The 24,840-nt window shown below is 53.4% G+C and overlaps 3 protein-coding genes across 4 annotated transcripts; 1 reads left to right on the top strand and 2 right to left on the bottom strand.

Moving 5' to 3' along the window:
• Positions 1 to 1,919: 1,919 nt before the first annotated feature.
• On the bottom strand, positions 1,920 to 14,719 carry Prpf31 (pre-mRNA processing factor 31). The gene is made up of 14 exons (XM_005342274.5): positions 14,571 to 14,719; positions 13,818 to 14,002; positions 13,642 to 13,702; positions 11,343 to 11,426; positions 10,634 to 10,731; positions 9,685 to 9,791; positions 9,255 to 9,424; positions 8,243 to 8,400; positions 6,428 to 6,517; positions 4,778 to 4,905; positions 4,612 to 4,684; positions 3,880 to 4,008; positions 3,696 to 3,794; positions 1,920 to 2,335 (listed from the first exon to the last, which is right to left on the bottom strand). The coding sequence occupies exons 2-14, from the start codon at positions 13,992 to 13,994 to the stop codon at positions 2,210 to 2,212; spliced, it is 1,500 nt and encodes a 499-aa protein (XP_005342331.1). The 5' UTR covers positions 13,995 to 14,002; positions 14,571 to 14,719; the 3' UTR covers positions 1,920 to 2,209.
• Positions 14,720 to 14,730: 11 nt separating this feature from the next.
• Tfpt (TCF3 fusion partner) lies at positions 14,731 to 19,249 on the top strand. 2 transcript variants are annotated; one of them, XM_005342275.5, is made up of 6 exons: positions 14,733 to 15,089; positions 15,553 to 15,811; positions 17,464 to 17,534; positions 18,374 to 18,443; positions 18,521 to 18,739; positions 19,093 to 19,249. In XM_005342275.5, exons 1-6 carry the CDS (start codon positions 15,067 to 15,069, stop codon positions 19,210 to 19,212), a joined length of 762 nt encoding a protein of 253 aa, XP_005342332.2. In that variant the 5' UTR covers positions 14,733 to 15,066; the 3' UTR covers positions 19,213 to 19,249. The 2 variants fall into 2 exon arrangements, with proteins under 2 accessions (XP_013221624.1, XP_005342332.2); XM_013366170.3 differs by lacking the exon at positions 18,521 to 18,739 and having other exon boundaries at positions 14,731 to 15,089.
• A 38-nt stretch (positions 19,250 to 19,287) lies between these two features.
• Ndufa3 (NADH:ubiquinone oxidoreductase subunit A3) lies at positions 19,288 to 21,104 on the bottom strand. The gene is made up of 4 exons (XM_005342276.5): positions 20,986 to 21,104; positions 20,694 to 20,768; positions 19,854 to 19,931; positions 19,288 to 19,432 (listed from the first exon to the last, which is right to left on the bottom strand). The coding sequence occupies exons 1-4, from the start codon at positions 20,993 to 20,995 to the stop codon at positions 19,341 to 19,343; spliced, it is 255 nt and encodes an 84-aa protein (XP_005342333.1). The 5' UTR covers positions 20,996 to 21,104; the 3' UTR covers positions 19,288 to 19,340.
• Between the last annotated feature and the right edge of the window lie 3,736 nt (positions 21,105 to 24,840).

The raw sequence follows: 24,840 nt of genomic DNA on the forward strand, positions 1-24,840 counted from the left end.
TCTGCACCTTTCTTCAGTAAGTATGCCGCAGAAGGTACAGATGAGGCTGTCCTTCCCTTCCCTTCCCTCGGTTGTCTCCAGTAACACCTGCTGGTTACACGTCCCAGCTCCGTTGTCTTTTTCTTGGGGGAAAAAGTCTAATTGACCATACTGAATGCTCAGGTGAGGATTTATTTTTGCACGACTGTCATTTTCATACTTACTTGTGTTCCCCATTTGAATTTTGCCTCCCTGGTACTTAAGACACAGGAAGCAGTCATAGCTTTTGCTAAATGAATGCAGGTGATAACTTATTGAAAACTTAATGGGTACCTCAGCTTCCTGGGAACTGGGAGGTTTTTGCCTGGGGTCACACAACAGAAGTAATACACTCCTCTAGGTGGTGAAAAGTAATGGCCTGTTAGACATTCTGCACCACCTCTGTCAGAATTGCATGAGGCAAGAGAGGAAGGAATGCTTGTAAAAATTCGTATTTCTAGAACCATACCGATCTAAGGGAGTGGCACCCGGGAATCTGCATTTTTACATATTTCCCAGGAAGTTTGAGAGCTACTGATCTAGAGCTTTCCTTTCAAAGTGTGGCCCATGGGTACAAAGATGTCTTGTAGGCATCTCACAAATCATCTAGGGATTTCTTAAAATACAGATTTTGGGTTAAGAGGTCTCAGATTCTGCTTTCCTGACAAGCTCATAGATCATGCTGTTAGTCCATACTTCACACTTGGAACCTCAAGAATGCAGAGAGATGACGATCAGGCTTGGCTGCACAATAGAATCACTTGAGGAGATTTAAAAAAATCCAGATTCCCAGGCTCACACTAGACCAACCAAATTACTCTCTGGGGGTGGGAACCAGACAGTAATTTTTCCTGAAATGATCCAGTGTGCTGCTAATCTGAGCCACTCACAGAAGACTTTTCTAGAGCATTGACTCCCCAAAATGTGGTCCTTGGAATCAGCAGCATAAATATCAACCATCTGGGAACTTGTTTGAAATGCACATTTTAAGCGCCACCCTAGTGAAACTGAACCAAACTCTGGGCCCAGTTAACAAGTCCTCCAGGAACTCTGAAGCATACAGAATTTTGAGATTCACACCTCTATGCCTCCACCCCACCCACCAATGGCAGATACAAACTCAGGTCAAGGAGGGAAAGGAGATTCTGAAGAGAGATGTGGACAAAGGACCCTTTCCCGTGACACTGTTGCTCACCAGGACACCTCTCCCCTCAGCTTGAGTGAGTGAAGGCACTTCAACTGAGCCCCAGTTCCCCAGACAGGCTGGTCAGTGAGTGTGAGTGAAGTGTATGTGTGCTCCTTTTCCTCACCTGGCAGGGACTTTTAGAGTCAGTAGTTCATACAGGTGCAGGAAGTCAGCTTCCCTCACCCCTGTCAGAACTCAGCATCCCCTACCCCCAGAAAACATGGGTTAAAAGTAACAGAATCCAGGGCTGGATTGTGGCTCAGCAGTAGAGCACTTGATTAGCAGGCATGAGGCCCTGGGTTCGATCCTCAGCACCACATAAAAATAAAGGTATTGTGTCCAACAATTTCTAAAAAATAAATGATTTTTAAAAAAATAACAGAATCCAACTATTGGGCCCCTCCTATGGGCTGTGCATTCTTCCCAGTCCTCCCAGGTACCTCATGGGGAGGGCGTGAATGCTGGGAAGGTGAAGCCACTGGCCCAAGGGACCAGAATGATCCAGTCTGCCCATGTTGCATGCTGAAGCCTTTAAGGGCAATACTGCCAGGGCATCACGATGACTGATGTTCTCCAGGGCTTCACCCAGGAGCCCAGGATAAGGGAGGGGGTGGCCCAGACACCACCTGGATTGGAAGCCCAAGCTCTTTCCCTAAACCCAGTGGCTCTGGCTCCTCTAGGTGTTGGATGAATGATCACTCCCCAAAGACAGATCTTTGTACTGTGCTTTTAATTACACTCTTCCCTAAAAAAGGATCTCTTGTCTCAGTTAAAAAGATGAGTATGAGGAAGACCAGTTCTGTCCCTGAATGGGGTGGTGGTATTAGTCTTGGGGGTGGCGGACAGAGCCTCTTCCACTGACTCCATTGATGTCCTGGTCCTGAACCAACAGCAGGGCAGAGCAGGCTCTCCACCCCAGAACTTCCTGGCTCTGAGCTGGATCCCTTCAGAGGGCTGGGCTTCCAGTTCTCTTCAGTGGGTGGCCACCCTGGGCGTATCCATCTCTCAGGTGGACATAATGCCACTCTTCTCACTTTTGACCTTGAGGAACTCAGCCATGCTAGAGAAATACTTCTGGTTGGCCTCAGCCACCTTCTTCTCAGCTGCTTGTGGGTTCACAATCTCTAGACCCTGGATGAGAAGAGTAAGAGGGGATGAGAAGTGGAGTGGGGAAAAGGTCACGCCTCCACCATGGCCCTCTTCACGTGTCAGAGCTCCCCATCCTTCCCAAGCCCTCAGGCTTCAGTGGACATGAAAACGGTTCACCAGTTCCTGGAGTTTCCTTCAACTCAGGAGACTCTGATCAGCAGACCTGGGGCTAAGGAGAGGGGCCTAGGTATCAGGCTTTTTAACTAGTTCCCAAGATGATGTTAAGATCACCAATGTTTGAGTAAAGCCATTCCTGCCTGGTTTCTGGATAAGAAACAGACCCAGAGGAAGCGGCTAGACCCTACCACACCACCACCAAAACCAGCCAAGGATAGTGGTAGTACCGTTCTGAATTCTTCCAACACAGTAATTCTTTTTTTTGGTCCCGGAGACTGAACCTAAGGGGCTTAACCACTGAGTCATATCCCAACTTTTTTATTTTGAGACAGGATCTTGCTAAGTTGCTTAAGGCCCCACTAAGTTGCTGAGGCTGGCCTTGAACTTGCAGTCCTCCTGCCTTAGCTTTCCAAGTTGCTGAGATTACCAGTGTACGCCACCATGCCCAGCCCAATGCATACCTGTTGTCTTCTGCTGAGGCTTCCCTGGCTGCCCTACCCCTACCCTTCCCAGCCCCTCTGCTGCCCTGTCTCTTCCTGGCTCTTGCCATCCTCTCACACACTGGGTGCTTTGCTCATCAGTCCACTACCCTGCTGCCCCATAACCTCGAGGGGAAGACTTGTCTCTCTCATTATCCCGAAGTCCAGAACAGTGCTGGAAACTGTGGCCACTCAACAAGACACTTGCTGGAGAGTCAGTGAACTCATCAATTCCTCCTGACACTACGTGACAGGTTCACCTTACTTTGTGGTGAGTAAGCTAAAGCAGAGAGATACCCAGCTCCACACTTGTCTGTTACTGTTGGGCAAGGACCTGAACTCAGGCATGACATCCAAGCCCACCTGACTGCCATCTTTCTTGAGCAAGGCCATGAGATACCCCAATGCCCCAGTCATTTCCAAGGCAAGGGCCTGGAGCCTCAGATGTAACCTAAATGGAGGGTAAGAGGGATGGCTGGACACAGTTCCAGTCCTGACTCTAAAGCTGGTTTGTGCTGACCACAGCAATGGGTCGCCTCCCATCACTGCTAATCTTTGACACTTACTATATGCCAGGAGCTGCTTACGCCCTTCATGTACCTTGTCAACATGAAACTCCACCACAGCCCTATCATGTGCCTTCTTTAGAGGCAGAGGGGAGGGAGCTTCACCAGGATCACTCAGAGGGCCAGGGAGCAAAGCTAACCCAGGGCAGGAGCACCTGACTCTGGTGAGAGTGAGGGTACCTGGAGAGGGGTGAAGGCCACACTGGAGGCAGTCCCAGAGGAGCGGTCTCGGATTGTGGATTTCCCACCATACACCACACTTTGCTTCTGCAGAGTTCGCTGCAGGAGGGAAAGGGAGGCTGTGATCTGGGCTCACCTGGCCCCTGGCCCCTTTACCCCCTGGCCCCATGCAGATGGCCCATACCTGTAGCGTCTTAGAAATCCTGGCTTTGGTGGCCTCATTCACCTGTGTCTGCCGCACACGACCACTACCTGATTTGCCCAGGTGGCCCAGGCTAAAGCCTAGGTCCTCCTGGTAGGCATCCTCCTCGATCTGGTGGGAGGGAGAGAATCTTTCAGACACAAGGACTACACTCAGCCAGCCCCTTGGCACCCTCCAACTTGCTGAAACCCAGCAGTCTCGAGTGCTGGCCTCAAAGACACCCATTCAGCCCGAGTGCCTTGTGAAGCCCCAGCCCAAGGGCACTTAGGTGACACAGGGGACCCCTCAAGACCCCTGCCTGACAGTGCTCAGGTGATGCTGGGACCCTTGAGAAACAGGATCCTGGTGCTACTCCCTGAGCTGCAGTGATAGCTCAGTGCTCCATCACAAGCATATTAGAGGCAAGACGTGGGGTGGGGTTCACTGCCAAGATGGCACCTCGTTCTTGAGGGACCCGCTGGAGAATGCTCAGATATAGGACGGAGCGCGGCCAGGGGGCTCATGAGCAGTTGGGCCCCTCACAAAGTCAGCTGAGCCCTGAAGCAGCCTCAAGGTAGGAGGGAGGAACTGGAGAGGCCCGTAGGGCTCAGCTCAGGAGCCTGGGTGCAGAGGAGACTTGTGGGGAGCTGGGCAAGGGGACAGGCTGGGATAGGAGAGTGGGTCCAGAGAGTGGGAGGACACCAAGGTTCCTTGGCTGCCAGGCAGGGATCTGACCTCTCCAAAGCTCATGCGGTTGGCCTGCTTCCGGATCTCTGTCAGCCCCAGCCGCTCCTTCATCTTGCGGTACCTGCAACAGGTGCGGGGAGCAGAGGCCCAGGAGTCAGCTGAGAGCATGGCAGCCTCTTCCTTTTCCACCAGCCCTGCACCCAGGGCTGCTCACCTGCGGCCACCTCGCTTCTTCCGCTGTCCATCCAGGGGTGCAGGCAGCGGCTTCACTTGCTTTACAGGTGGCGGCTCCTGCCACTTGTCAAACTTGCGCTCAATCTCGTCCTTCAGTTCATAGCCCACCTGGAGAGGGGTGAGGAGAGGCGGTGGCTGCCCACCAGGCCTTGCCCATCCATCCACCATCCTTGTCCACCAGAGCTGTCTCCTCAGGAGTCTTCCTCCTGGGGTCCTACAGGATCCCATGGTCTCTCAGGGCTTCAAATCCCATCTAGGACTTCATGACCCTTGAACCTTTACCTGGGGCTTAGCCCGCACCTCTGAGTTCAGCACCCCGTGGACAACCACCTCTACAGGAACACTTCAACGGTAACACAGCCAGGCAGAATCCCTGCCTCCTCCCCTCTCCAGTCTTCTGCCCCCTCGTTCCCAGACCAGTAGATGGCAGGTCACCTCCACAGCCTCTCCCCCACACCGCGGATCACTCGAGGCTCTTCCTTCAGAGTGACTCCAGCTGGCCCCTTTTGGGCGCCTCTATCACAGCCAGTGTGTAGGCCTGTGAACTACTTGTGCCCCCAGGCCCCCTCTCCTGGGGCTCACAGTGCTCCAGCCTCAGGGCCCCTACCCTGATCACTTCCTCTGCCTGGAACGTTCTTCCCCCACGCATCCATGCAAGTCACCCCTAAGTCCTCTCCCCTTCAGAGACACCCTCCCTGGCATCCCAGCTACGTGGGCATCTCACTTCCCTCCTACCCGGGCCCTGAACTACGCCTGGCATTTATTTATTCACTTAGCCCTGAGGGACAACTACACACACGGTTTACCATCGGTCACGCCTGCCCGTGTCTGTGCCGCCCCTGCTGTGTCCCCAGCTGAGACAGGAGACACAGAGGCTGAGCACCTGACACCACCAGGCAGCTGCCTGGAAAACAAAGGTGCGCCAGATGGAGACAGACCTACTTTCCTGAACAAATCCAGGAAGGAAAACAGAAGTTGCTGAATAACTGCTTGAATGAGGTCCAGGAGCCCCTGCTTGTAGAGAGAATACTGCAAAATAATGTCCCCTCAATACCCCCCCCGAGGATGTCCACGTTCCAACCACCAGAACCCACGACTGTCACCATGCGCAGCAAAGAGTCTTTGAGGATGTGACTGAGGTAATGACTGTGAGGTGGAGACATGCTCCCATTATCAGTGTGGGCTCAATGTGGTTACAGGGGTCTTAAAACAGAGGAGACGGGAAGATGGAAGCAGAGCTGGAGAGGCCAAGACGCTGCATGGCTGGCTTTGGAAATGGTGGGGGGTGGCTGGCCCAGGAAGGAGGCCACCTCTGGAAGCTGCAAAAGGCATAGGAACAGGGCTCCCAGAAGGGAACAGCCCTACTGGCACCTGGACATCAGCTTTGTGAGACCCATTTTGCATTCTGGACTTCTGACCTCCAGGACTGTGAGATAATAAACCTGTGTTTTAAGCCCCAAGTTTGTGCTGACTTGCTACAACAGTCCCAGGAGAGGAGCACAGGGCAGGTGGGGGAGATCCGGCCTCCGGGGGATCACAGACAGACACACCACCTGGGCGGTCCTGACATATGCTGTGGGCCTCTGGGGATGGCGCCCCCTGGACAGACCCAGATGCCAGCCGCCCTCACCTTCCCCTCGGTGCTCTCATGGAAGCTGTCCACACGGGCTGCCAGCGTGCACTTGGCAGCCACCAGCCGGGCTGCTTTCCGCCGGAGATCCTGGAACAAAGGAAAGGAGGGGCCCTTGGTGACATGGCCTGGGTTGGATTAACTCTCATGCTTTGGAGTAAGACAGGAAGTGCTAGAGGACCCTGGCCACGAGTACTGGGCTCCAACACCTTCACCCTCCCCTGTGAGTATGTAACTCAGGGCACGCTGCTGGCTCCCCAGGTGTTCTAGTAGCGGTACCTGACCTGGAAGGTCACCATGAGGACCAAAGGAGAAAACCCACATGCAGATGCCCCTTCAGCACTGGCCACCAACACTGTTCCCCAATCCCACAGACAGAAGGGAAGCTGGCCAGGGCGCAGTACCATAGCCAACAGACCAGGGCTGGACCCAGACCTGCCTGTCCCAGAGCCGTGGCTCCCACACAAGAGGGAGTGTGAGGCCGCGCCTGGGCCAAGCAGCAGAGGTGGACCCCAGCTCTGGGCCTATGGCCTGGATCCAGATGACTGCACTACCCACATGCTCTTGGAGAAGCCACCAACACTCAGCACCTCGGTTTCTTCCTCTGTAAAATGGGCACCAAGAGCAGCTGGCAACACTGGAGCAGAGTGAAGTGCCATCTTCACAGTGTGGTGAGGATTCAGGGAAATCCCTGAGTGTTTCTAAAACTCCAGCCACCATGGTCTCAACCGCCACCATCACCATTCCAGCCATCGCTGTCCCTACACTGTCACACGGCCATCAACCCTTTTTCTTAACCTACTCTCACACAGCACAAACCTGTTTAAGAAGGGAACTTAATGGTATCACAAACGGGAGGTTACTAAGTAACAGAAGCAAAGTACGTGGTGACTAAAATAAAGAGACTCATCCGCGTGTCCCTGAGATTCACGCTTCTGTGCTTCTAAAGGGAGGTGGCTACTGTTCTAAGAAACGTGAAAACTGTGCAGAAAGCCCATGGTCACAGACTTGATAGATAACATTAAAACAACAAAGCCAGAGGCAACGATGTGTATTAAAGAATTTAACTTTGCACTGGGCTCGTGGGAGGTGACCTTTGCTAGCCTGCAGCCCTTGGGCTGGCTGGCTGGTTATGAGGTGGTCCAGTGTACCTATACAGCTGGTCCCTCAGGGAAGACCAGCCATGTGACTTAGGCTGGGGGCTCTTGTTTGCAGACTGAGATCAGTCATAAGGGCAACTTGATCATGTCCATGCAGCTGAGCCCCAAGAGCCTAACACTGAGGCCTACAAGAGCTTCCTGTTGGTGATACTTTGTGCCTATCATGTGCTGATGCAAGGAAGCAACAGTGTCCTGACTCCAAAGGACAAGAACTGAGTCCTGAGGTGCTTCTCTCTCCTGGATCCAAGCCCTAGACCTCTTGTTGGCTGATGTGAATCTGCCCCTGTAATAAGCCATACCAGCATCTCTCAGGCAGCCCCGCAAATCCTTCTAGGGAATCACCAAACCTGAGGGGTCTTGGGCCCCTCACTCACAAGCTAACCTCAGGCTGCTCGTCAGTCCTGCTCTGTAGGTGTTCTGAACATAATGGGTCCTCACAGCAGCCACATGAAGCAGACACCATCTCCCCACTTTACAGAGGGAAAGCCCAAAGCATGGTGAGCAGCCCTCGCTGAGCTCACCCAAATTGCTCTGCGGTGCTTCAGAACCCATGTCCTCATTCCTGTGCCTGCACTACCCTGTTCTCCAGGCTCCTAACGGTTACTGACAGCTATGCAAGAGCTGGGGCTGAGGAGTGACAACAGGGAGGGCTCACCGGGGGCAGGGACTGCACGATGTCACTATGGTAGATGTAGCCAGTATGGGGCAACACCGAGGTAGATGAGAAGCCAGAGAGCGTCTTGCGCTGGGCCCCGAGCAGCATGATGTTGCAGGCAGGCATCTTGGAGAGGTTGGTCAGGCCACCAGCCACGCCTGCAGCAGGAGAGGAGAGGTCAGAGGAAACATGGGGCATGCGCCTGGAGACTCACTGTGTGCTCCATGCCTTTACATGAGGATCTGCTTGGATCCCCACAGAGGCCCTGCCAGGAAGGACTGAGTCTCATTTCACTGGAGAGAGATGCAGAGGAGGTTCAGAGGAAACCCAACAGAAGTGACCCCAAAGTGCATGCTAAGCTACACTACTCCACTCTGAGGATACTGACTGCTTTGGAACAGTTTTCTTCAAGCCAGGGCTCCTCTGACGACCATGCGTGGGCCTAGTCATCCTGGTTTCCAGGGGAAGGGGACGGGGGCTGTACACGAGGCTCCACAGTGGTGTTGTGCGGCTCTGCAGCACTGGGTATCCACTCGGGCCTCGCACATGCTAGGCAAGGGCCTTGCCACCGAGCCACACCCCAGCCCTTTCTATTTTATTTTGAGACAATATCTTGCTAGTTGGATAGGACCTTGCTGAGTTGCTGTCGCAGATCTTGAGCTTTCAGTCCTTCTGTCTCTGGCTCCCTGGTTGCTGGGATTTTAGGTGTGCGCCACTGCACCAGCCACAGGGTGTTTTCTTTTAGTTGTTGATGGGTCTTTATTTATTTGTATGTGGTGCTAAAGAGTCAAACCCAGTGCCTCACACGTGCCAGGCAAGTGCGCTATGGATAAGACCCAGACCCAGCCCCCACAGGGTGTTTTTAAGGATCACGCAAACTACCTCATCAAAAGAATGAATCCTTAAAACAAGACCTTATGTCCAAATGTAGTCACATTCTGAGGGACTAGAACTCCCAGAGTTATACAATACATTGGCTAACCTGTCTGTGGGACATGGCCTAGGGCCTTACCCATGATCTTGGCAGCTGTGGATGCTCCGATGATGATGGACAGGTTGGGTGCAATAAAGGACATCCGGGACTCCACATACTCATAGATGCGGTGCTTGGAGGCATTCAGCTCCAGCGCCATGTCGCAGGCCTCCTCCAGCCGCTCCAGCTCCTCCTCCGACAGCTGCTGCCTGCAAGGCAGATGGCCCCAGCCCTGCTAAGTACCCCAGCTGCCTGGTATCAGCCCAGGCCCCCCTGCTGTGTGTGGGCACACCTGTGCGTAGATTCAGGGCAGTCAAGTCCTATCATCCCAGAAGCCGAGGCACAAGGGAATCACAGTTCTCAGCTAGCACCACCCTGGCCAGCCTGGGCCCTTGTCCTGCCCTTTCTGGCCTCTGTTGTGAACCAGGCCTGGGGAGATGTGCAGCACAGCATCCCCTGGCATACGTACCCCTGGGTGGTGGAGGCGGTGACACTGACGACCATGATGGTGGCGTTGGTCAGGATCTGCTGCAGGTTCTCGTTGTTCTTGCACTTGTCCAGGCTGTTGCCCAGCTCCTGAGGTAGGGAGGGGAGGGAGCAGGGTCCTTGAACTCAGGATGGAGTTGGCTCTTGCTCAGCACCCAGTCTGGGTCTCTTCTTGGGGACACTGGGAAGTTGTAGTCTACACATGTGGAGCTTCTCCTTCCTCTTACCAGTTCCCAGAGTTTCGCTCAGAGTATTAGCTTTGTCTGCCTGCTTGGCTGATCCAGAAATGGGCCTGAGCAGAGTCGTCACCCAGGGGAAGTGCCCTGAATAAGCCCACTGGTCCATTCAACTATGGGCACAGATGTAGTGAAAAGGACTTCCTTTGCCACCATCCTGGTCTTTTCAGGGACACGGGGTTGGGGGGGCATGTTCTTCTCCTCCTGCTGCTCTTTTCTCAAATTCCCTCGGCCCTCCTATGAGACTCAGAACCTTATAGGTCTGACGTGGTCTCCCTTTCTAGCCTCGCTCCCTGCCCCTCCTCCTTTCCTCTTGCCTCCTGCCAGTCAGGGTTTTTGCACTTATGCAACAGTGTCCTGTGTATCTTTACATGGCTGCTGGGTCAGCCCTCAGACCTCAACTCAAATGTCACCCGCTCTGGCCACAGCTGGGGCAATGATAGTCAGGCCAGTGGGGATCCCATTGGGAGATGAAGGGAAGACAGCAGCAAGGGTGGGGGCACAGGGAGTGGCACAAGAACATCCCTCCTGGTTCCATCCCTCCCTGCTGAGCAGATGAGAACACCATAGCTTCCAGTCACCTCTCCCGTCATGTCCAGACCTTGAGGTTTCTGGACCAAGGGCCTGAGTGGGCCTTGCCCCCTTTTGCACTCTAATGGCCTCAGTTCTTCCAGGGTCCAGCTTCTCTCCACTCACCTTGACTGTGCGGATGTAGTCCAATGCGTTGGGGACCAAGGACTCCAGTTCAGGGAATCTCTTTGAGTACTTATCACGGATGAACTTATGGATGATGTCTAAGGTGAACAGAAGAGCAGATGTCCAGTGAGGAGTTGGCAGGCTCTACTGGTTGTTCCTAATGTCCACTGCCCCCTCTTCCTTTAGAAACCACACCCCTGAATCACAGCTTGGCACACGGACATCCAGTATAAAGGCTACATTTCCTGGCTGCTTTTAATGGTAGGTGTGCCCACATGAGTTAGTTCTGGCCCACAAAGTGTAAACCAAAGTGACCTGTGCAATATCCAGGTCATGCCCTTAAGAAAAAAAGAACCAGGACCTTCTCTTCCCTCCCACCTACTGGTGGGGGTGTGGAGGTAAGGGATGGAAGCAGGGCATCACCCTGTAGCATGAAATAGGTGACAGAGCAACAAGACAGAAAGAGCCTGGGTCCTGCAGAGACTCAACGGTGACACCAGGCCTGGTCTGCTGACTCTGACTCACGTATCACATGAAAGCCACTGTTACAGCAGCTGAACCTGGATTCGAGCTAACACCAGGGCTCAGGGGAAGCCCCCTGGGAATGGCCAGTGAAGGAATTGGTCCAGGTTCCTGCTTGTCCCTCCTGTGGGGAGGGGCAGGGAGTGAGGGGAGACCAGCTGTCTTCACCGCCCTTCTCGGCACTCACTCAGCTCATTCTCGATCTCCACAGTCAGGTTGTTGGCATCCACGATGACACGGTACTCAGGGGCTGCCTCTACTGGTCCCATCACTGTGGAGATGAGAAGCAGCCTAGATGGGTGTGTGATTAAACTCCACACCTCCTAGGTCAAGCTAGGGGTATGAAGCTGGAGGGAAGCAGGAAGGCTGAACGTCCACTAGCTGATGGATCTATGTTTGCAAATACCCCGGAACTCACGGCCTGCCTCCAATCTCTCCCTCTGGTCTGCCCTGTCAGCCAGTCTAGACTTGACTCCATTGTGCCCCAGAACTAAAACCCCAAGGCTCACAACTAAGCTCCCCAGACTGATATTCAAGGCCTCATATGCCTAGAAACCTGGTAAGGACCAGTACGAGGAGGCACCTTTGGTGCTTAGACCCTGGAGCCACTCAGCTGGCACTTGAGGACTCACCACTCTGCAGCCTGGCTCAGTCTCATAGCCCATCCTCTCAGCACACCTCCATTTCCTCACACCCCAGCCGCAAAGGCCAGACTTCAGTTTCACTCCTCTGGCTTTCACATGTGCTGTTCCCTCTCCCTCAAACCTCCCTTCCTCAGTCTGTTTCTAGAAGCTCCTCGTTCTGTGTTAGTACTAACAGCCATGGGATTGACACTGACCCTATCACCACGAGCAGTAGCCACAGCAGCTGTCACGGTCAGGACTTAGCAGGGATGTGTCAGGCATTGTTCTAAGTGTCATACGTGCTAATTTACTTCATCCACAACCACCCAGGGAGGTGGACATTACATCAGAATTGCCAAGAAGGAAATGGAGGGCGCTGTCTGATGTTGGAGTCAGTAGATGGCAGAGCTGAGACCTGACTGCAGGCAGGGTGGCTTCAGAGTCAGAGTCGTAATGTCTTTAACCCGAATGCCCAAATGCCTCTTGAAGCCCTTAAGACTCAGATGGTGACCCAAGGGAACCAGATGTCTCCTCTGCACTCCATAACACGCACTACCTCTGCTAGACAAGGATCACCACCTGGTTTGAGTTGTTTTGTGTCCACCTTCCCCACCAGATACCAAATCCAAGCAACTCTGACTCAGTCCCTGAGCCTGGCCTGACAACAGGAAGTTGTCCATTTCAGAACTGCCCATGCATGGCTCTCTGGGTCAAGAAGTTCCTCAGACTAGCACCTAGAACCTGTAGGAGCTGGCATCTTCCTAGTTATGCCTGGAGCTCTGGGCATGCTGTTCTCTTGCTCTGGGACCCCTTCCTCCCTTTCTTTGCTTGGTATATGTACTCATGCTCCAAACTCTAATTTAGGTATCACTTCTTCCTTGACCCCTAAGACAGGTTCAGCCAACCCACCCTGTGGCTCTGAAGTGTACTGAGCCTGTCACCACCCACCAATAACTGCCTGGAGCCTGGCCTAACTCCTCCACTAGACCCTCAGCATTTTGAAAGCAGAGACCTGGGCTGATTCAACTGAGAGTGCTCAGGAAAGTGTTAAATAATGGAAGAAGTGAATCTCCCTGAAGCTCTACTATGACTACATCATTCCTATGCCCAGCAGCTTCCCAGAAATTCCACTGCTAGGGAATTTCACTTGAGAGCCCATCCTGCAGAGAAGAGGAGGAATGGAAACCAAACTGCACTCTTAAGATGTGATCTGAGTGCTTAAGAGATGACCCAGTGTTCCCCAAAGTTAGAAGTGTGAAAAGAATTTAGGTGATACCCTAACAACTGTATTTATTTTTATGGTTACTTTTATTTATCAAATGACTCCCAGTGGGATGGGGATGTGGCTCAAGCCGTAGCGCGCTCGCCTGGCATGCGTGCGGCCCGGGTTCGATCCTCAGCACCACATACAAACAAAGATGTTGTGTCTGCAGAAAACTAAAATATAAATATTAAAAAATTAAAAAAAAAAAATGACTCCCAGTGTTCCATTTGTAATAGTAATTCCCTTAGTTTTTAAACTTTAGCAGAAACATTCATTAATTTGAAGTAAATGTTAATAATAGGACATATGGTTTACACAATAGCAAAAACTCTCCAACTGGTCATGTCAATCACTAAAGTTTGGGGAACCTTGAAATAAGTACTATCACAATTAGTAAGTGCTCAGAGTAACCACTTAAGTGTCAGCTTTATAATGCAATGTATTTTCAGGGGATAAATGAATTGGAATGGAATAAAAAAGAAAAGAAAAGAAAATGGCTCTGGAAAAGGATGAGAGGGAACTACACTCAATTTTCAAAGCAACACAGAGCAAAAGAGCAAGAAGGCCCAGCAGGACAAGGGACAAAGGGGAGGAAGTACCTTCTGAAGCTCTGGCCTGCTTGCTGATATATTCCTCAATCTTCATCATGATCTCAGCAAACTGTCAGGAAAGGAGAGGAGAGTCAGAATCCAGGACTGTTAAAGAAGAGTTGTGGCCCCCACCGTCTGCTCCTGGGAGCTTCTCTTTATAGCCATCCACACCCTCATCCTCTCACCATCTTGCTGTCCCATAGCTTGGCAATACTTTTGACTGAGTCCCCAGAAAGATCCAGCTGTGTCTCCTCCTGTACATCCTCGATGGCTGGTTCCTCCTCTTCTTCTCCATAGCTTCCTCCTTCCTCCTCTTCTGCTGCCTCCTCAAGATCAGCCAAGAGTTCATCTGCCAGAGACATCCCAAAGCCTATGGGGAGCAAGACCATATCCCAGTTGAGTCCCTCCTATTACCAGAAGGCAGGCCCTGGTCCTTCTTGTCAGCTCTAGTATGCAGACTCCACAAGGACAAGCGCTTTCCTTTGTTCCCTGGGGGCGTCTCCACAGCACACCCCTTTCACCGCCACCTTGCTAAGGCTTACCACCTTCTTCTCGCGCCTCCAGAGCCTCGTGCAGTCAGTCCTCTTCGCCTCACTCTTCCCCGGCCCAACGCCTCGGCCCCGCGCGCTCCTTGTCCCCGTCCGACCCCTGCTCCCCATTCCAGCCCAGGGAGCTTTGTGATGCACCCCACACGCCCTGCGTGTTGCCCTAAGGCGCTCGGCACACTCGTGATTACTTAAGCGATCCCCGATGAAGTTCGCCTCCCGGGCATCAAAGAGGGCGCCGGTCACGCCCCCGGGGCCGTGCCACAGGAGAAGCACAGCAGACCTTTCAGCGACCGGCCTAGGAAGGCCTGTCCTTGTCCTTCTCCTCACACACTTCCCGCGCAGACCCCGGCGCCCGGCCTCCCGCCCCCCACTCGCCTCCATCACACTCACCTCCTCACTCCGCTCCACGGCGCCTAGGATATCAGCTTTGCGAGAGCGGTCGACACTCACTGATGACGTCTCAAACCTGCGCCTAAATTGCGACAAAACTGCGCTCTGATTGGCCACCGCCCGCGACTTTCCGGCAGCGCTTGGAACAACTTTATTAGCACCTGCCTCGGAGCAGAGACGGGGTTGCTGGGCCCAGGGCACGGCCTGGCGGGCTCACGGCCCGCCGAGGCCTGGGCCTGCAAGCGAGGGTCACCGCGAGCAGGCGACGCGGTGTCGGGACAAGAATAAATACGGCGCCCCGCGGGCGACTATTGGCGGAGTTGGATGAGAAAACAAGGCCTTAAGCCGGAAATAGGAAACTACAACTCCCGTCTGGCCCGGGCCAGGCCGAGCTACCCGGGCCGCGAAGCCTCATGGGACAAGTAGTTTTGTGCACGGCTCAACCTGGGCACCTGAGGCTGGAGCGCTGAGGCCTGCGGTGCCCCGAGCGCGAGACATGGAACTGGAGCAGAGAGAGGGGTGAGTAGCGGAGCCCGGTGCCCGGCTGCAGAAAGACGACGCTTCCCCGCGACGTGCGGTTGTCAGAGCTCGACCCGAGGCCGTGGGCGTTGTAGTTTGTGGTCTGTGCAGCAGAGTCCTGCACCGCTCCGGGGTGTCCGCTCCGGGGCCGAGACGGGCTCTAGGGGAGGGGGCTGGGGCTGGGAACCCGGGTCTGAGGGGAAGGTGGTCCTGGACCCGGGGTCTGAGGGGGAGGTGGCCCTGGACCCCCGGTCTGAGAGGGGGAGATGGCCCTGGACCCCTGGAACTGAGAGGGAGGGCTGGCCCTGGACCCCCGGGTTTGCGGGTAGTGGCCCTGGGCTCCCGGGTCTGAGGCGGTAGGGCTGACCTTGGACCCTCGGGCCTGGGGGGCGGTGACCCTGGACCCCGGGTCTGGGGGAGGGCTGGGAGCAGCGGGCTGCGCCTGACCCCTGCTGACCCACAGCACCATGGCCGCCGTGGGCTTTGAGGAGTTCTCAGCGCCCCCGGGCTCGGAGCTGGCGCTGCCGCCCCTGTTCGGCGGGCACATCCTGGAGAGCGAGCTGGAGACGGAGGTGGAGTTCGTGTCCGGAGGCCTGGGCGGCTCCGGGCTCAGGGAGCGGGACGAAGAGGAGGAGGCCGCCCGGGGCCGGCGGCGACGCCAGCGGGAACTCAACCGCAGAAAGTACCAGGCGCTGGGTCGGCGCTGCCGAGAGATCGAGCAGGTGGGCAGCGCGCTTCCGTGTCGGGGTCCCGGGCCAGGGCCTGCCCACATGCCCTCTTCCCGTTTATTTACCGGCCTGGGACCGCCGCTCCCGGAGAGCCCTGACGCCAGCCCAGCTCTGGCGGCTCCATCCACGCACCTCCCCGAACTCAGCCCAAGCTCTTCAGTTCTGTGCCCCTAACTCGAAGCCCCGAGGCCAGTCTACTCTGCTCAAGAACCTTCCCTGGACCCTTCTCCTCCCTCAAATCCCCGCGGCCCCTTCCCCAGGCTGATTCCCCAGCTGGGACGGCTGCTTGTCCCCTGGTGAGAATAAGGGTGGAGCAGCAGGCCAGGGACACCAGGGCCAGATGCTTGGGTTTTTTTCTTTCTTGGGAGCTAGGGAACCCGATTACAGTTTTAACAGAGGGAAACACAGGGCCAGGCCTGGGTCCTGGAAGACTCTTGGAAGGTGGTCCTATCAGGTTTGCTCAGTAAACTGGGACCAGCTCAACAGTCACTCTGACAGTTTGAGGGCCTGTTAGTCTGAGATCAGGTGTCAGCAGGGATGTTCCCAGAGGGCTGGAGGCTGGCTGCATCCTAGGCCTTCCTCTCTTACACTGCCAGTAATCGTTGGTGTTCTTTGGCATGTAAAGGCATCCCCTGACCTCTGCCTTTTCCTTGCACATGTTATGTCTGTTTCCCCTTTTTATAAAGATGGCAGTCATGCTGGGTTAAGGCCTCCCATGACCATGTTTGTTTGTTCTTTTAATATTTAGTTTTTTAGGTGTAGATGGACACGACATAATGCCTTTAGTTTTTTTATGTGGTGCTGAGGACCCAACCCGGGTCCTGCCCGTGCTAGGGGAGCGCTCTATCCTCTATCGCTGAGCCACAATCCCAGCCCATGTTTTAACTTGACTACCTCTGTGAAGACTACCTCCAAATCCAGTCACATTCTGAGGCGCTGGGAGTTAGCACTTCAGCACACCTTTCTGGGTGGGTGAGGGGGGGACGACACAAGTCAACCCATAGCAATGGTATGGTGGTTCTGAGAGCGGACAGACCAGGGGCCAGGAGACCAGGGAGGTATTCAGAATGCTGCCTGACAGGTGAATGGCAGAGTGCAAGGGATTTCTACTTGAGCCTGCTCTTAACCCACTTCCCTAGGAACAGTCTGTTCTTATCCCTGTTTGACACATGCAGGAACCCAAGGCTTCAAGATTTAGTAACTTACTCAAGTTCACAGGTAGTGGCAGCAAGGTCAGGATTTGAACCTAGGTTTTTCTGAGCAGGAGGAGCACATGCTTCAGCCAATACTAGGCTGTTGCCTGAGCCATGTCTTCTGCCCTCCACACCCAGGCTGAGGTCCTCAGAAACTGCAGGGGCTGTCCCCTCAGCCTGGAAGGCTTTGCTCCTGGTGGTCACTCCTTTGTCTCCTTCCCATCACTCAACCCACCAGTCCTCTGATAGCACTCACTAAAGTGGCCCCGCCTTGCCTTTGGCATGTCAGCCTGGCTGGTGTGCATCACGCACTTAGCCCTACAGTTGCTCATTCAGCCGATGGGGGCTGCTGTGTGCAGGCACTAGGCCCTCCATAGATGGCGCTCCATCAGACCTGTCCAGTGAGTGGGAGACTAGTGGAATCCAGTGTACCTGCTCACCATCTCCCCGCAGGTGAATGAGCGGGTCTTGAACAGGCTTCACCAGGTGCAGAGGATAACTCGAAGACTCCAGCAGGAACGCAGGTAACCCTTTCTACCTCACCACCCCTCACCATCTCTGCCATCTTCACCCACCTGGCCCTCACAGGCCTCAAGGACAAGAGGTTGAAGATGAAGGCTAGGGTTGAGGCAGACAGGGAGAAAGAGTGGAGCTGGGTTTTAGAGGGAAAAGCTGGCTCCAGGACCCAGGGAAGGGCTGGGAGAGCAGACTGAGTGGACAGGACAGCAGGATGGAGCAGTGGCACCTATCTGCTGTTTGGCTCTGAGCAAGCAATATCCCATCTGAGCTGCATCTTCCAATCAACTGAGGGCAACACCAATGTCAAAGCTGCTTCGAGGGTTAGGCTGGGCTCTTGGGGATATGCTCAGCTTGGAACTTCCCTGAAGAGGTGTTTGTGAAATGAAAGATCACCTGTGTAAAACACTGCCAGGACCCTGATATGGGAAGTGTGCAGAAAACTTGTGGAAGCAGAGGGGAGGAAGAGAAAGCAGCCTTGGTCAGAGGTGAGGTTCCCAGTAGCAGTGTCATGCTCACCTCAGTCATTGATAGGAATCACAGCTCCTAAGTGAATGTTTGCAAAATGCCAGCCTCAGAGAGCCCTTAGAGTATCACTATGTCTGCATCCAGCCCAGCCAGATCAGTATCTCCCACTTACAGAGGAAACAAAAGGTCAGATGAGCCATCTTGCCCAAGGCCCCACTGCCTGGCTAGTGCCCAGTTTCCAGGCCTCTCAGGCTGCAGAACTCTAAATCTGGGTCAAGGACAATCTGGCTTCAAGTAGAATAAGAGCTGGGCTCTACTATTTGCCCCCAACCCCACTAATAAATAAGCTGCCCCACTGGTGGCCTCTCTGTTCACACAGGTTCCTCATGAGAGTGTTGGACTCCTACGGGGATGACTATCGGGCCAGCCAGTTCACCATTGTGTTGGAGGTGAGCACTGGCCTTCGGACAGGTTGGGGAACTGAAGCCCAGGACACAGTCTTGACTTCCTCCCCTTTACCTACCAGGATGAGGGCAGCCAGGGTACAGATGCCCCCACTCCAGGCAATGCTGAGAACGAGCCTCCAGAGAAAGAGGGGCTGTCCCCCCCTAGAAGGACTCCTATACCCCCAGAACCCAGCAGCCCAGCCCCTGGTGAGGGGCCCAGTGGGCGGAAGAGGCGGCGGGTACCTAGGGATGGGTGCCGGGCAGGAACCACGCTGACTCCAGAACTGGCCCCAGCACAGGTAGGAAGGAATCCAGGTGCTGTGGCCAAAGTGTCACTTGGCTCCTGGGCTTGGCTGCTGTGCTGAGGGGCCCAGAGCTAGGCAGAGCTGGAGAAAGGTGAAGCAGGAAGGGCTGAGGAGGCCTGGGGCTGGACAAGACTCGAAGGGGAAGACCTGCAGAAGGAAGTGGCTGGAGAGGTAGCAAGATAGGAGGAGAGAAGGAGGGCAGGCGGGTGAGGGTGGAGAATGTGGCACATCTGGGCGCAGAGCTGGGGCTGCCTCTGAGCACAGGAAGCTGGCCTGTGAAAACAGTGCTGGGAGACCCCAGGTCTCCCGCGTTCCCAGGCTTACTTGTGCTTTCCTTCCCTCTTCAGATTAAGGCTGAGGAAGATTTTGGCTTTGAAACAGATGAGACCCTGGATTCAAGTTGGGTTTCTCGGGGACCAGACAAACTGCTGCCCTACCCAACTCTTGCCAGCCCACCCTTTGACTGACCCCAACCCAATAAACTGCCCCCCCCCATTCAACCTAGTCCCTGTCAACTGCTCCTATTTCTCATCACACGTGGGTTGGTTTCACATTTTATTGGGCGAAGGTGCCTCCTCCCTGTCAATGGAAGTGCTCACAGTTTCTTCAGCCACTCCAAGCTGGGGCCCTGGGGGTCCTGGGGGTGGCTGGGCACGTCAGGCATGTTCCCATCATCTCGGACGGGCACTGTGAGACAGAAGGGTGGGCCACTGAGATCAGCAGATCTTTATGGCCCTGCAGAGAACAGCAGGGATGTTGGTGCAAGTTCAAAGGGAAACAGGTTTCCAGGGGAGAGAAAGGAGAGCCAGGATCAGAGAATCAGTGACGCAGAGAGGTAGAGAAATAGGAAATGGTGGGAATGACCGGAATGACGGTTATCCCCAGGGATGGGGGAACCAGACACCTGGAAAGCAACAGATGCAGGAACCCAAAGAGGAACAGAAATCTGGAAAGATAATAGAAACTCAAAAGTATAAAAACAATGGGATGCAAAATATGTGGGTTAAGGATTTGGACAGGGAGAATGCAGACAAACTGCAATATCTGACCCTGCTCAGGAATGGACTGCCCACTTCCACCCCTCCCTGCAGCACAGGTCCCCGCTCACCTGGGTAGTTGTAGGGTGTGGCCTTGTTGATCATGATGGCATACTTGGTGTAGGGGCTGAGTGGGGGCAGAATCACAGCTGTGGAGAGAAGAGCGAGGCCCAGCTTAAAGTGATTTTCTGAGGTGGGGAAAAGGGCAAAAGCTGAGTCTCGGCAAAGAAGGGGGTATCGAGGGGAGCAGGGAGGGCTAGAAATTCCAGGAGGACACTTCATTCTGTGGGCCCTTCAGTATTCTAGGATCCCCATTTACAGGAAGAATACTTCAAGGGAGTTGATGGATAAGTGTACATATTTTTGAACATGCTAAGCTTTTAAATCCAGTGTGTCTCCTACTATCTCAAAGTACTGGCCCCCCTCAAAAGCTCAGGGGCCCCGTGGCGTTCTAGAATTTCACCCGGTGTGATCTGCAGACCAGCGGTACTGACAAGACCTGGGAACTTGTTAGAAATGAAGAATCCCAGGCCTTGCCCCAAGCTTACAGAATCATAAATGCTTTTAACGGGACCGCCCACCCTGCCCAGGGTGAGCCCTGGGTGAGCAGCGCAGGTGCGCGGCACAGCTCCTTCCTCAGGGTGAGTGGCACAGACTCTCCAGCTCACTCCCACCGCAACCAACGCAAAGCAGATGCGGGGGCGGGGAAGGGCTCATTATTTCACCACTGGGTGAGTCCCAAGGCACAACCAGGGTGGACAGCCCTGCAGAGGCTCTGCACCTCTAGTGTGGCGGTGCACTGGGAGGCGTGGAGCGGTTCAGGCGTGAGCTCGGGCGGGCGAGGGGGCGCCGTGGGGCGCGAGATGGAACGGGGCGGGTGACGCACGTTCGCGCCCGGGGCACTCACGCACCGAGACTTCCAATGGCGAAGGACACCACCAGCACCGGCTCCTTGGCCCAGGCATTCTTCAGAAAGGCGGCGAGTTCTGGAGGGTCGGGTAGAGAGTCACCTGCAGGGGCTGCCGGGTGACCTCTAGCCCGCTCGCGTCACCCCGCCCGGGAAGAGCCCCCATCTGCCTGCCGCGCCCTATCCAGGACGGACCCCACCGCCTCCAAGTGTATTCCGCCGCACCTCAGCCCTACGACCGCCCGCGGGCTACCAGAAAGACCCGTGCCCTGCACAACCGCAGCGTTCACACTTACTCTGAGCCATCTTGTTCCCGGCGGCGGCGAGGGCGCGCAGCACCCTGGGAGTTGTGGTCCTTGAGCCAGCCTCCGCAACCTGGGCTGCGCGTGCGCCCTGGAGACGTGTCCTGGCGGAAGCGGAGGCGCGCAGCACCCTGGGAGTTGTGGTCCTTGCGCTCTCAATCCGCGCGTGCGCACGGAAGTTGGAGGCTGTGGCGGGGAAGATTTAAATGCCTTGAGCGCCAGCTGGGTTCACTTTTCTTAGTCTAGGGGTCGCTCCCAAGGACTGACTTCTAGTCTTCCTGCAGCAACTCACATAAGGCAGAATTTTTGAAAACCCATTTACAGAAGGAGAAGCGGAGGCTGGAGAAGGCGAACAGCTGACCCACGGATTTGCAGCTCGGCGTCAGCTGGTGCTGGAAGCGCTAGTTTTCGGGTCAGATGGTTTAGAGACCTTCTGTGGGCTCTCACAGTTCCCGTTGTTACTGCCGTATAGCAGGGATCACTCCCCTCCCCATTTTTTCCTTAAGTGGAATGGTCCAGGTTTGTCTCTCAGTGAAAGTGGGAGTTGCTTGAGAGCAGTAACGAGGTCTGAGCCCTCTGTGCTCCCGGCTTCACGCAGCAAGGGCCTGGCGCTTAATAGGTGCTTTTTTTTTTTTTTTTTTTTTTTTTTTGAAGTTTAATGAACCCAACAGGTTATGATTCCTCCTTCCAACTTTTCCCACAGACCACGGGGCTGTGACACAGCCACCCAGGCGCCCTTCCTCCCCACAGCCCTTCTCCTTCCCTATACAGGGCTGTCTGACGTCTGGCTTTCGGACGTGGCCTCATTTCCTGGGAGGGAGGAGGGCATCTCCATTCCTGGCTTCAGCTTTAGAGAGAGCCCACTATGGCCCTGGCGGTGGCCCTCCAGCTGCTGACCCTCTGTGAGCTGCCCCCTCCCTTCTGCGTGGGTCCTTGGCTGGGCTGGGAGCAGAGAGAGAAAAGGGTTGGGGACCCAGCCACCCTGCAGCACCAGCGGGGCGTTTAGTATTCAACGTCTAGTTGAGAATCAAGGGACAGGACTGGGGCCAAGACTGCTGGGCATTCAACTAGAAAAGACGGAGTCCTAGAAGAGGAGGGAAGTGGGAACAGGCTTCTTGGATCTTGAGACAGGAGGGGATCAGAGACTAAGGAGTGTGGAGTCTTGATTTAAATATTTATTTTTATTTTTTGGTACCAGGGATTGAACTCAAGAGCAGTTAACCGCTGAACCACATCCCCGCCACACACCATTTTTTTTTCCTTAGAGGCAGAGTCTCTCACTGAGTTGCTTAAGGGCCTTTCTAAATTTCTAAGGCTGGCTTTGAACTTGAGATCCTCCTGCCTCAGCCTTCAGAGCTGCTGGGATGACAGGCTGTGCCACCCCCCACCTGGCTGAGGACTCCTGATTCTGATAGGGGAGGAGGTGGAAGCCAGGACCTCTGAATCCCTGGGAAAGGAGGGGTGGGGGGCAGGACTCCTGGCTGGAGGGAGGAGGGGGCTGGGGGCAAACATCTGGCTGCATAAGCAGGTGTGGAAGGAAGCCTGAATTCCTGGCAGCTTAGAGAGGAGTAAGTAGGGAAGAAGTTCCTGTTCTTCCGACTCAGGAGAGGCTGAGGAATCCCATTCCTGGGCTCCTGGTGAGGTGGGACTGGCACCCTCAAAGGACATTACAAAAAATTTCTCCTCAACCCTATGCAGGGGCTCTGGGTCATGCAGACCTCACTCCGTCTGGTGAGTAACACTCCTCTTCATCCTCTGCTTTGCTGACATCTCTTTTCCAACTACTCAGATTCTATTCTGGTGCTAAAGCTCACCCCAGATTTCCTTCCCTCCCTTTCTTTCTCCTGCCCCTTTCTGCTCCCTACCTTCCTCCCTCCCTCCCTTTCTTTTTCTTCCTTCCTTCCTCACTCCTTTAATGGCCACGATAGGTGGATAGTGAAGAGACAACCTAGAACTCCAGCTTCACCACCTCATTACTAGATGACCTTGAACAAACCACGGCTTTGAAGACATTTCCCTCTTTATAAAATGGGCTGTTGTAGGACTTAGTCTAACCACATGGGTAAATCCCCTGGCTTGGAGAAGTACCGTCTCCTGCCATACCAATTATCCCTTCAACTGGATTCTGGGGTGAGGAGTCATTCCCTTTTGATATACATTTAGGTATATCCAGTTTTCCACCCTTACAAAAAGGAGGGTCTCCCATCCTGAGACGGGTTTCTTCCTGTTTCCTGAGAAGTGAGACCGACTTTTTCTTTCTCCCACTACAACTTCAAATAAGAATTATCTGAGAAAGGGCTGGGGATGTGGCTCAAGCAATAGCGCACTTGCCTGGCATGCCAGGGTTTGATCCTCAGCAAAGATGTTGTGTCTGCCGAAAACTAAAAAATAAATAAATAAATATTAAAAATTTAAAAAAAAGAATTATCTGAGAAACCATCGATGTCTGAGCTACCAGCTTCTTTCAAATTGTTTTTCTACCACTGAGCCACATCCCCAGCCCTTTTATTTTTATTTTGAGGCAGAGACTCACTAAGTTGCAGATGCTGGTCTTAAATTTGCATCCTGCTGCCTCAGCCTCTTTAGTTGCTAAGATTCCTAGTGTGCACCACCACACTCAGCTCAAGTTAAGTTTGTTTTTTTTTATGATAAAGCTAATATCTATTCATGGTTATAAAAATTCAGTCATTAGCAAAAAAACATATAACAGTCTCCTTTTTTCTTTTTTTTTTTTAATATTTATTTTTTAGTTCTCGGCGGACACAACATCTTTGTTGGTATGTGGTGCTGAGGATCGAACCCAGGCTGCACGCATGCCAGGCGAGCGCGCTACCACTTGAGCCACATCCCCAGCCCTCCTTTTTTTCTTCTTCATCTTCCTTAAATGATCTGAATTTCCTTATATTCACACACATGCATGTATTTATAGATTTGGGTTTTTTTTGGTTTTGGTTTTGCCAAAGCAATATTGATAATGGATGACTCACCCTGTTCTGTATCTCATGCTTTTTACTTTACAATCTGTCTTGGAGCTATCTCCATGCCACTCTTTCTACTTTTTATTGTTATTCCAACTGTTGACCAGAATTTGCTATTGCAGGATGGCTGGATTCTGGGGTGAGGGGTCATTCCCTTTTGATATACGTTTAGGTATATCCAGTTTTCCTGGATATACAATCAATGCTGCAACAAGCACTCCTGCATGACTTTCTGGTGCACACATGTGCACCTTTGTGCTTGGAGAAGCAGTGGAATTATTGGGTCATTACTCATGTCCTGTATCTTGATAGAAACTGACACATTTCCTTCAGAGAGGGTACATTCAAGTGCCCAGGGGCCGGTTTTAACATATTCACCCAAACTCGATGTTAACCACAGTTTTTGATAACCTGATTGGCAAAACAATCTTGGTGATTGTTTTTAATAATTGCTATGAGGGTTAAGCAACCTTTTTCCTTTAGTTGTGTTGTAGCCGACTGACTTCCTCCTTTGTGAATTGCCTATTCATGTCTTGTACAGATTTTATTTGAATGGTTCTCGGGTTTCTTTCTATATTCTTAATCCAAATGATTTATGAATCGAGTGATTTTTGCCAATACTGTCACATGACTTCTAGCTTCATTTGTCTTTTGGCAAATATAACCCAAGAGGTCAAATTTATTAATTTTATCTCATGAATTTTTCATTGTACAGCTTAAGAAACCTTTCCTACTTCAAGATATTTGTGTTTTTCTACGTATTCTAAGAATACATTTTAAGAAACACATGTAGGTTTTTGATCAAGCTGGAGTTTGATTGGGGGAATGGTGCCAGGTAGGATACCATGTTACTTTTTTCCAAATAGCAAGT

The sequence above is a fragment of the Ictidomys tridecemlineatus genome, chromosome 15, assembly GCF_052094955.1.
Source record: "Ictidomys tridecemlineatus isolate mIctTri1 chromosome 15, mIctTri1.hap1, whole genome shotgun sequence".
NCBI lineage: Eukaryota > Metazoa > Chordata > Mammalia > Rodentia > Sciuridae > Ictidomys > Ictidomys tridecemlineatus.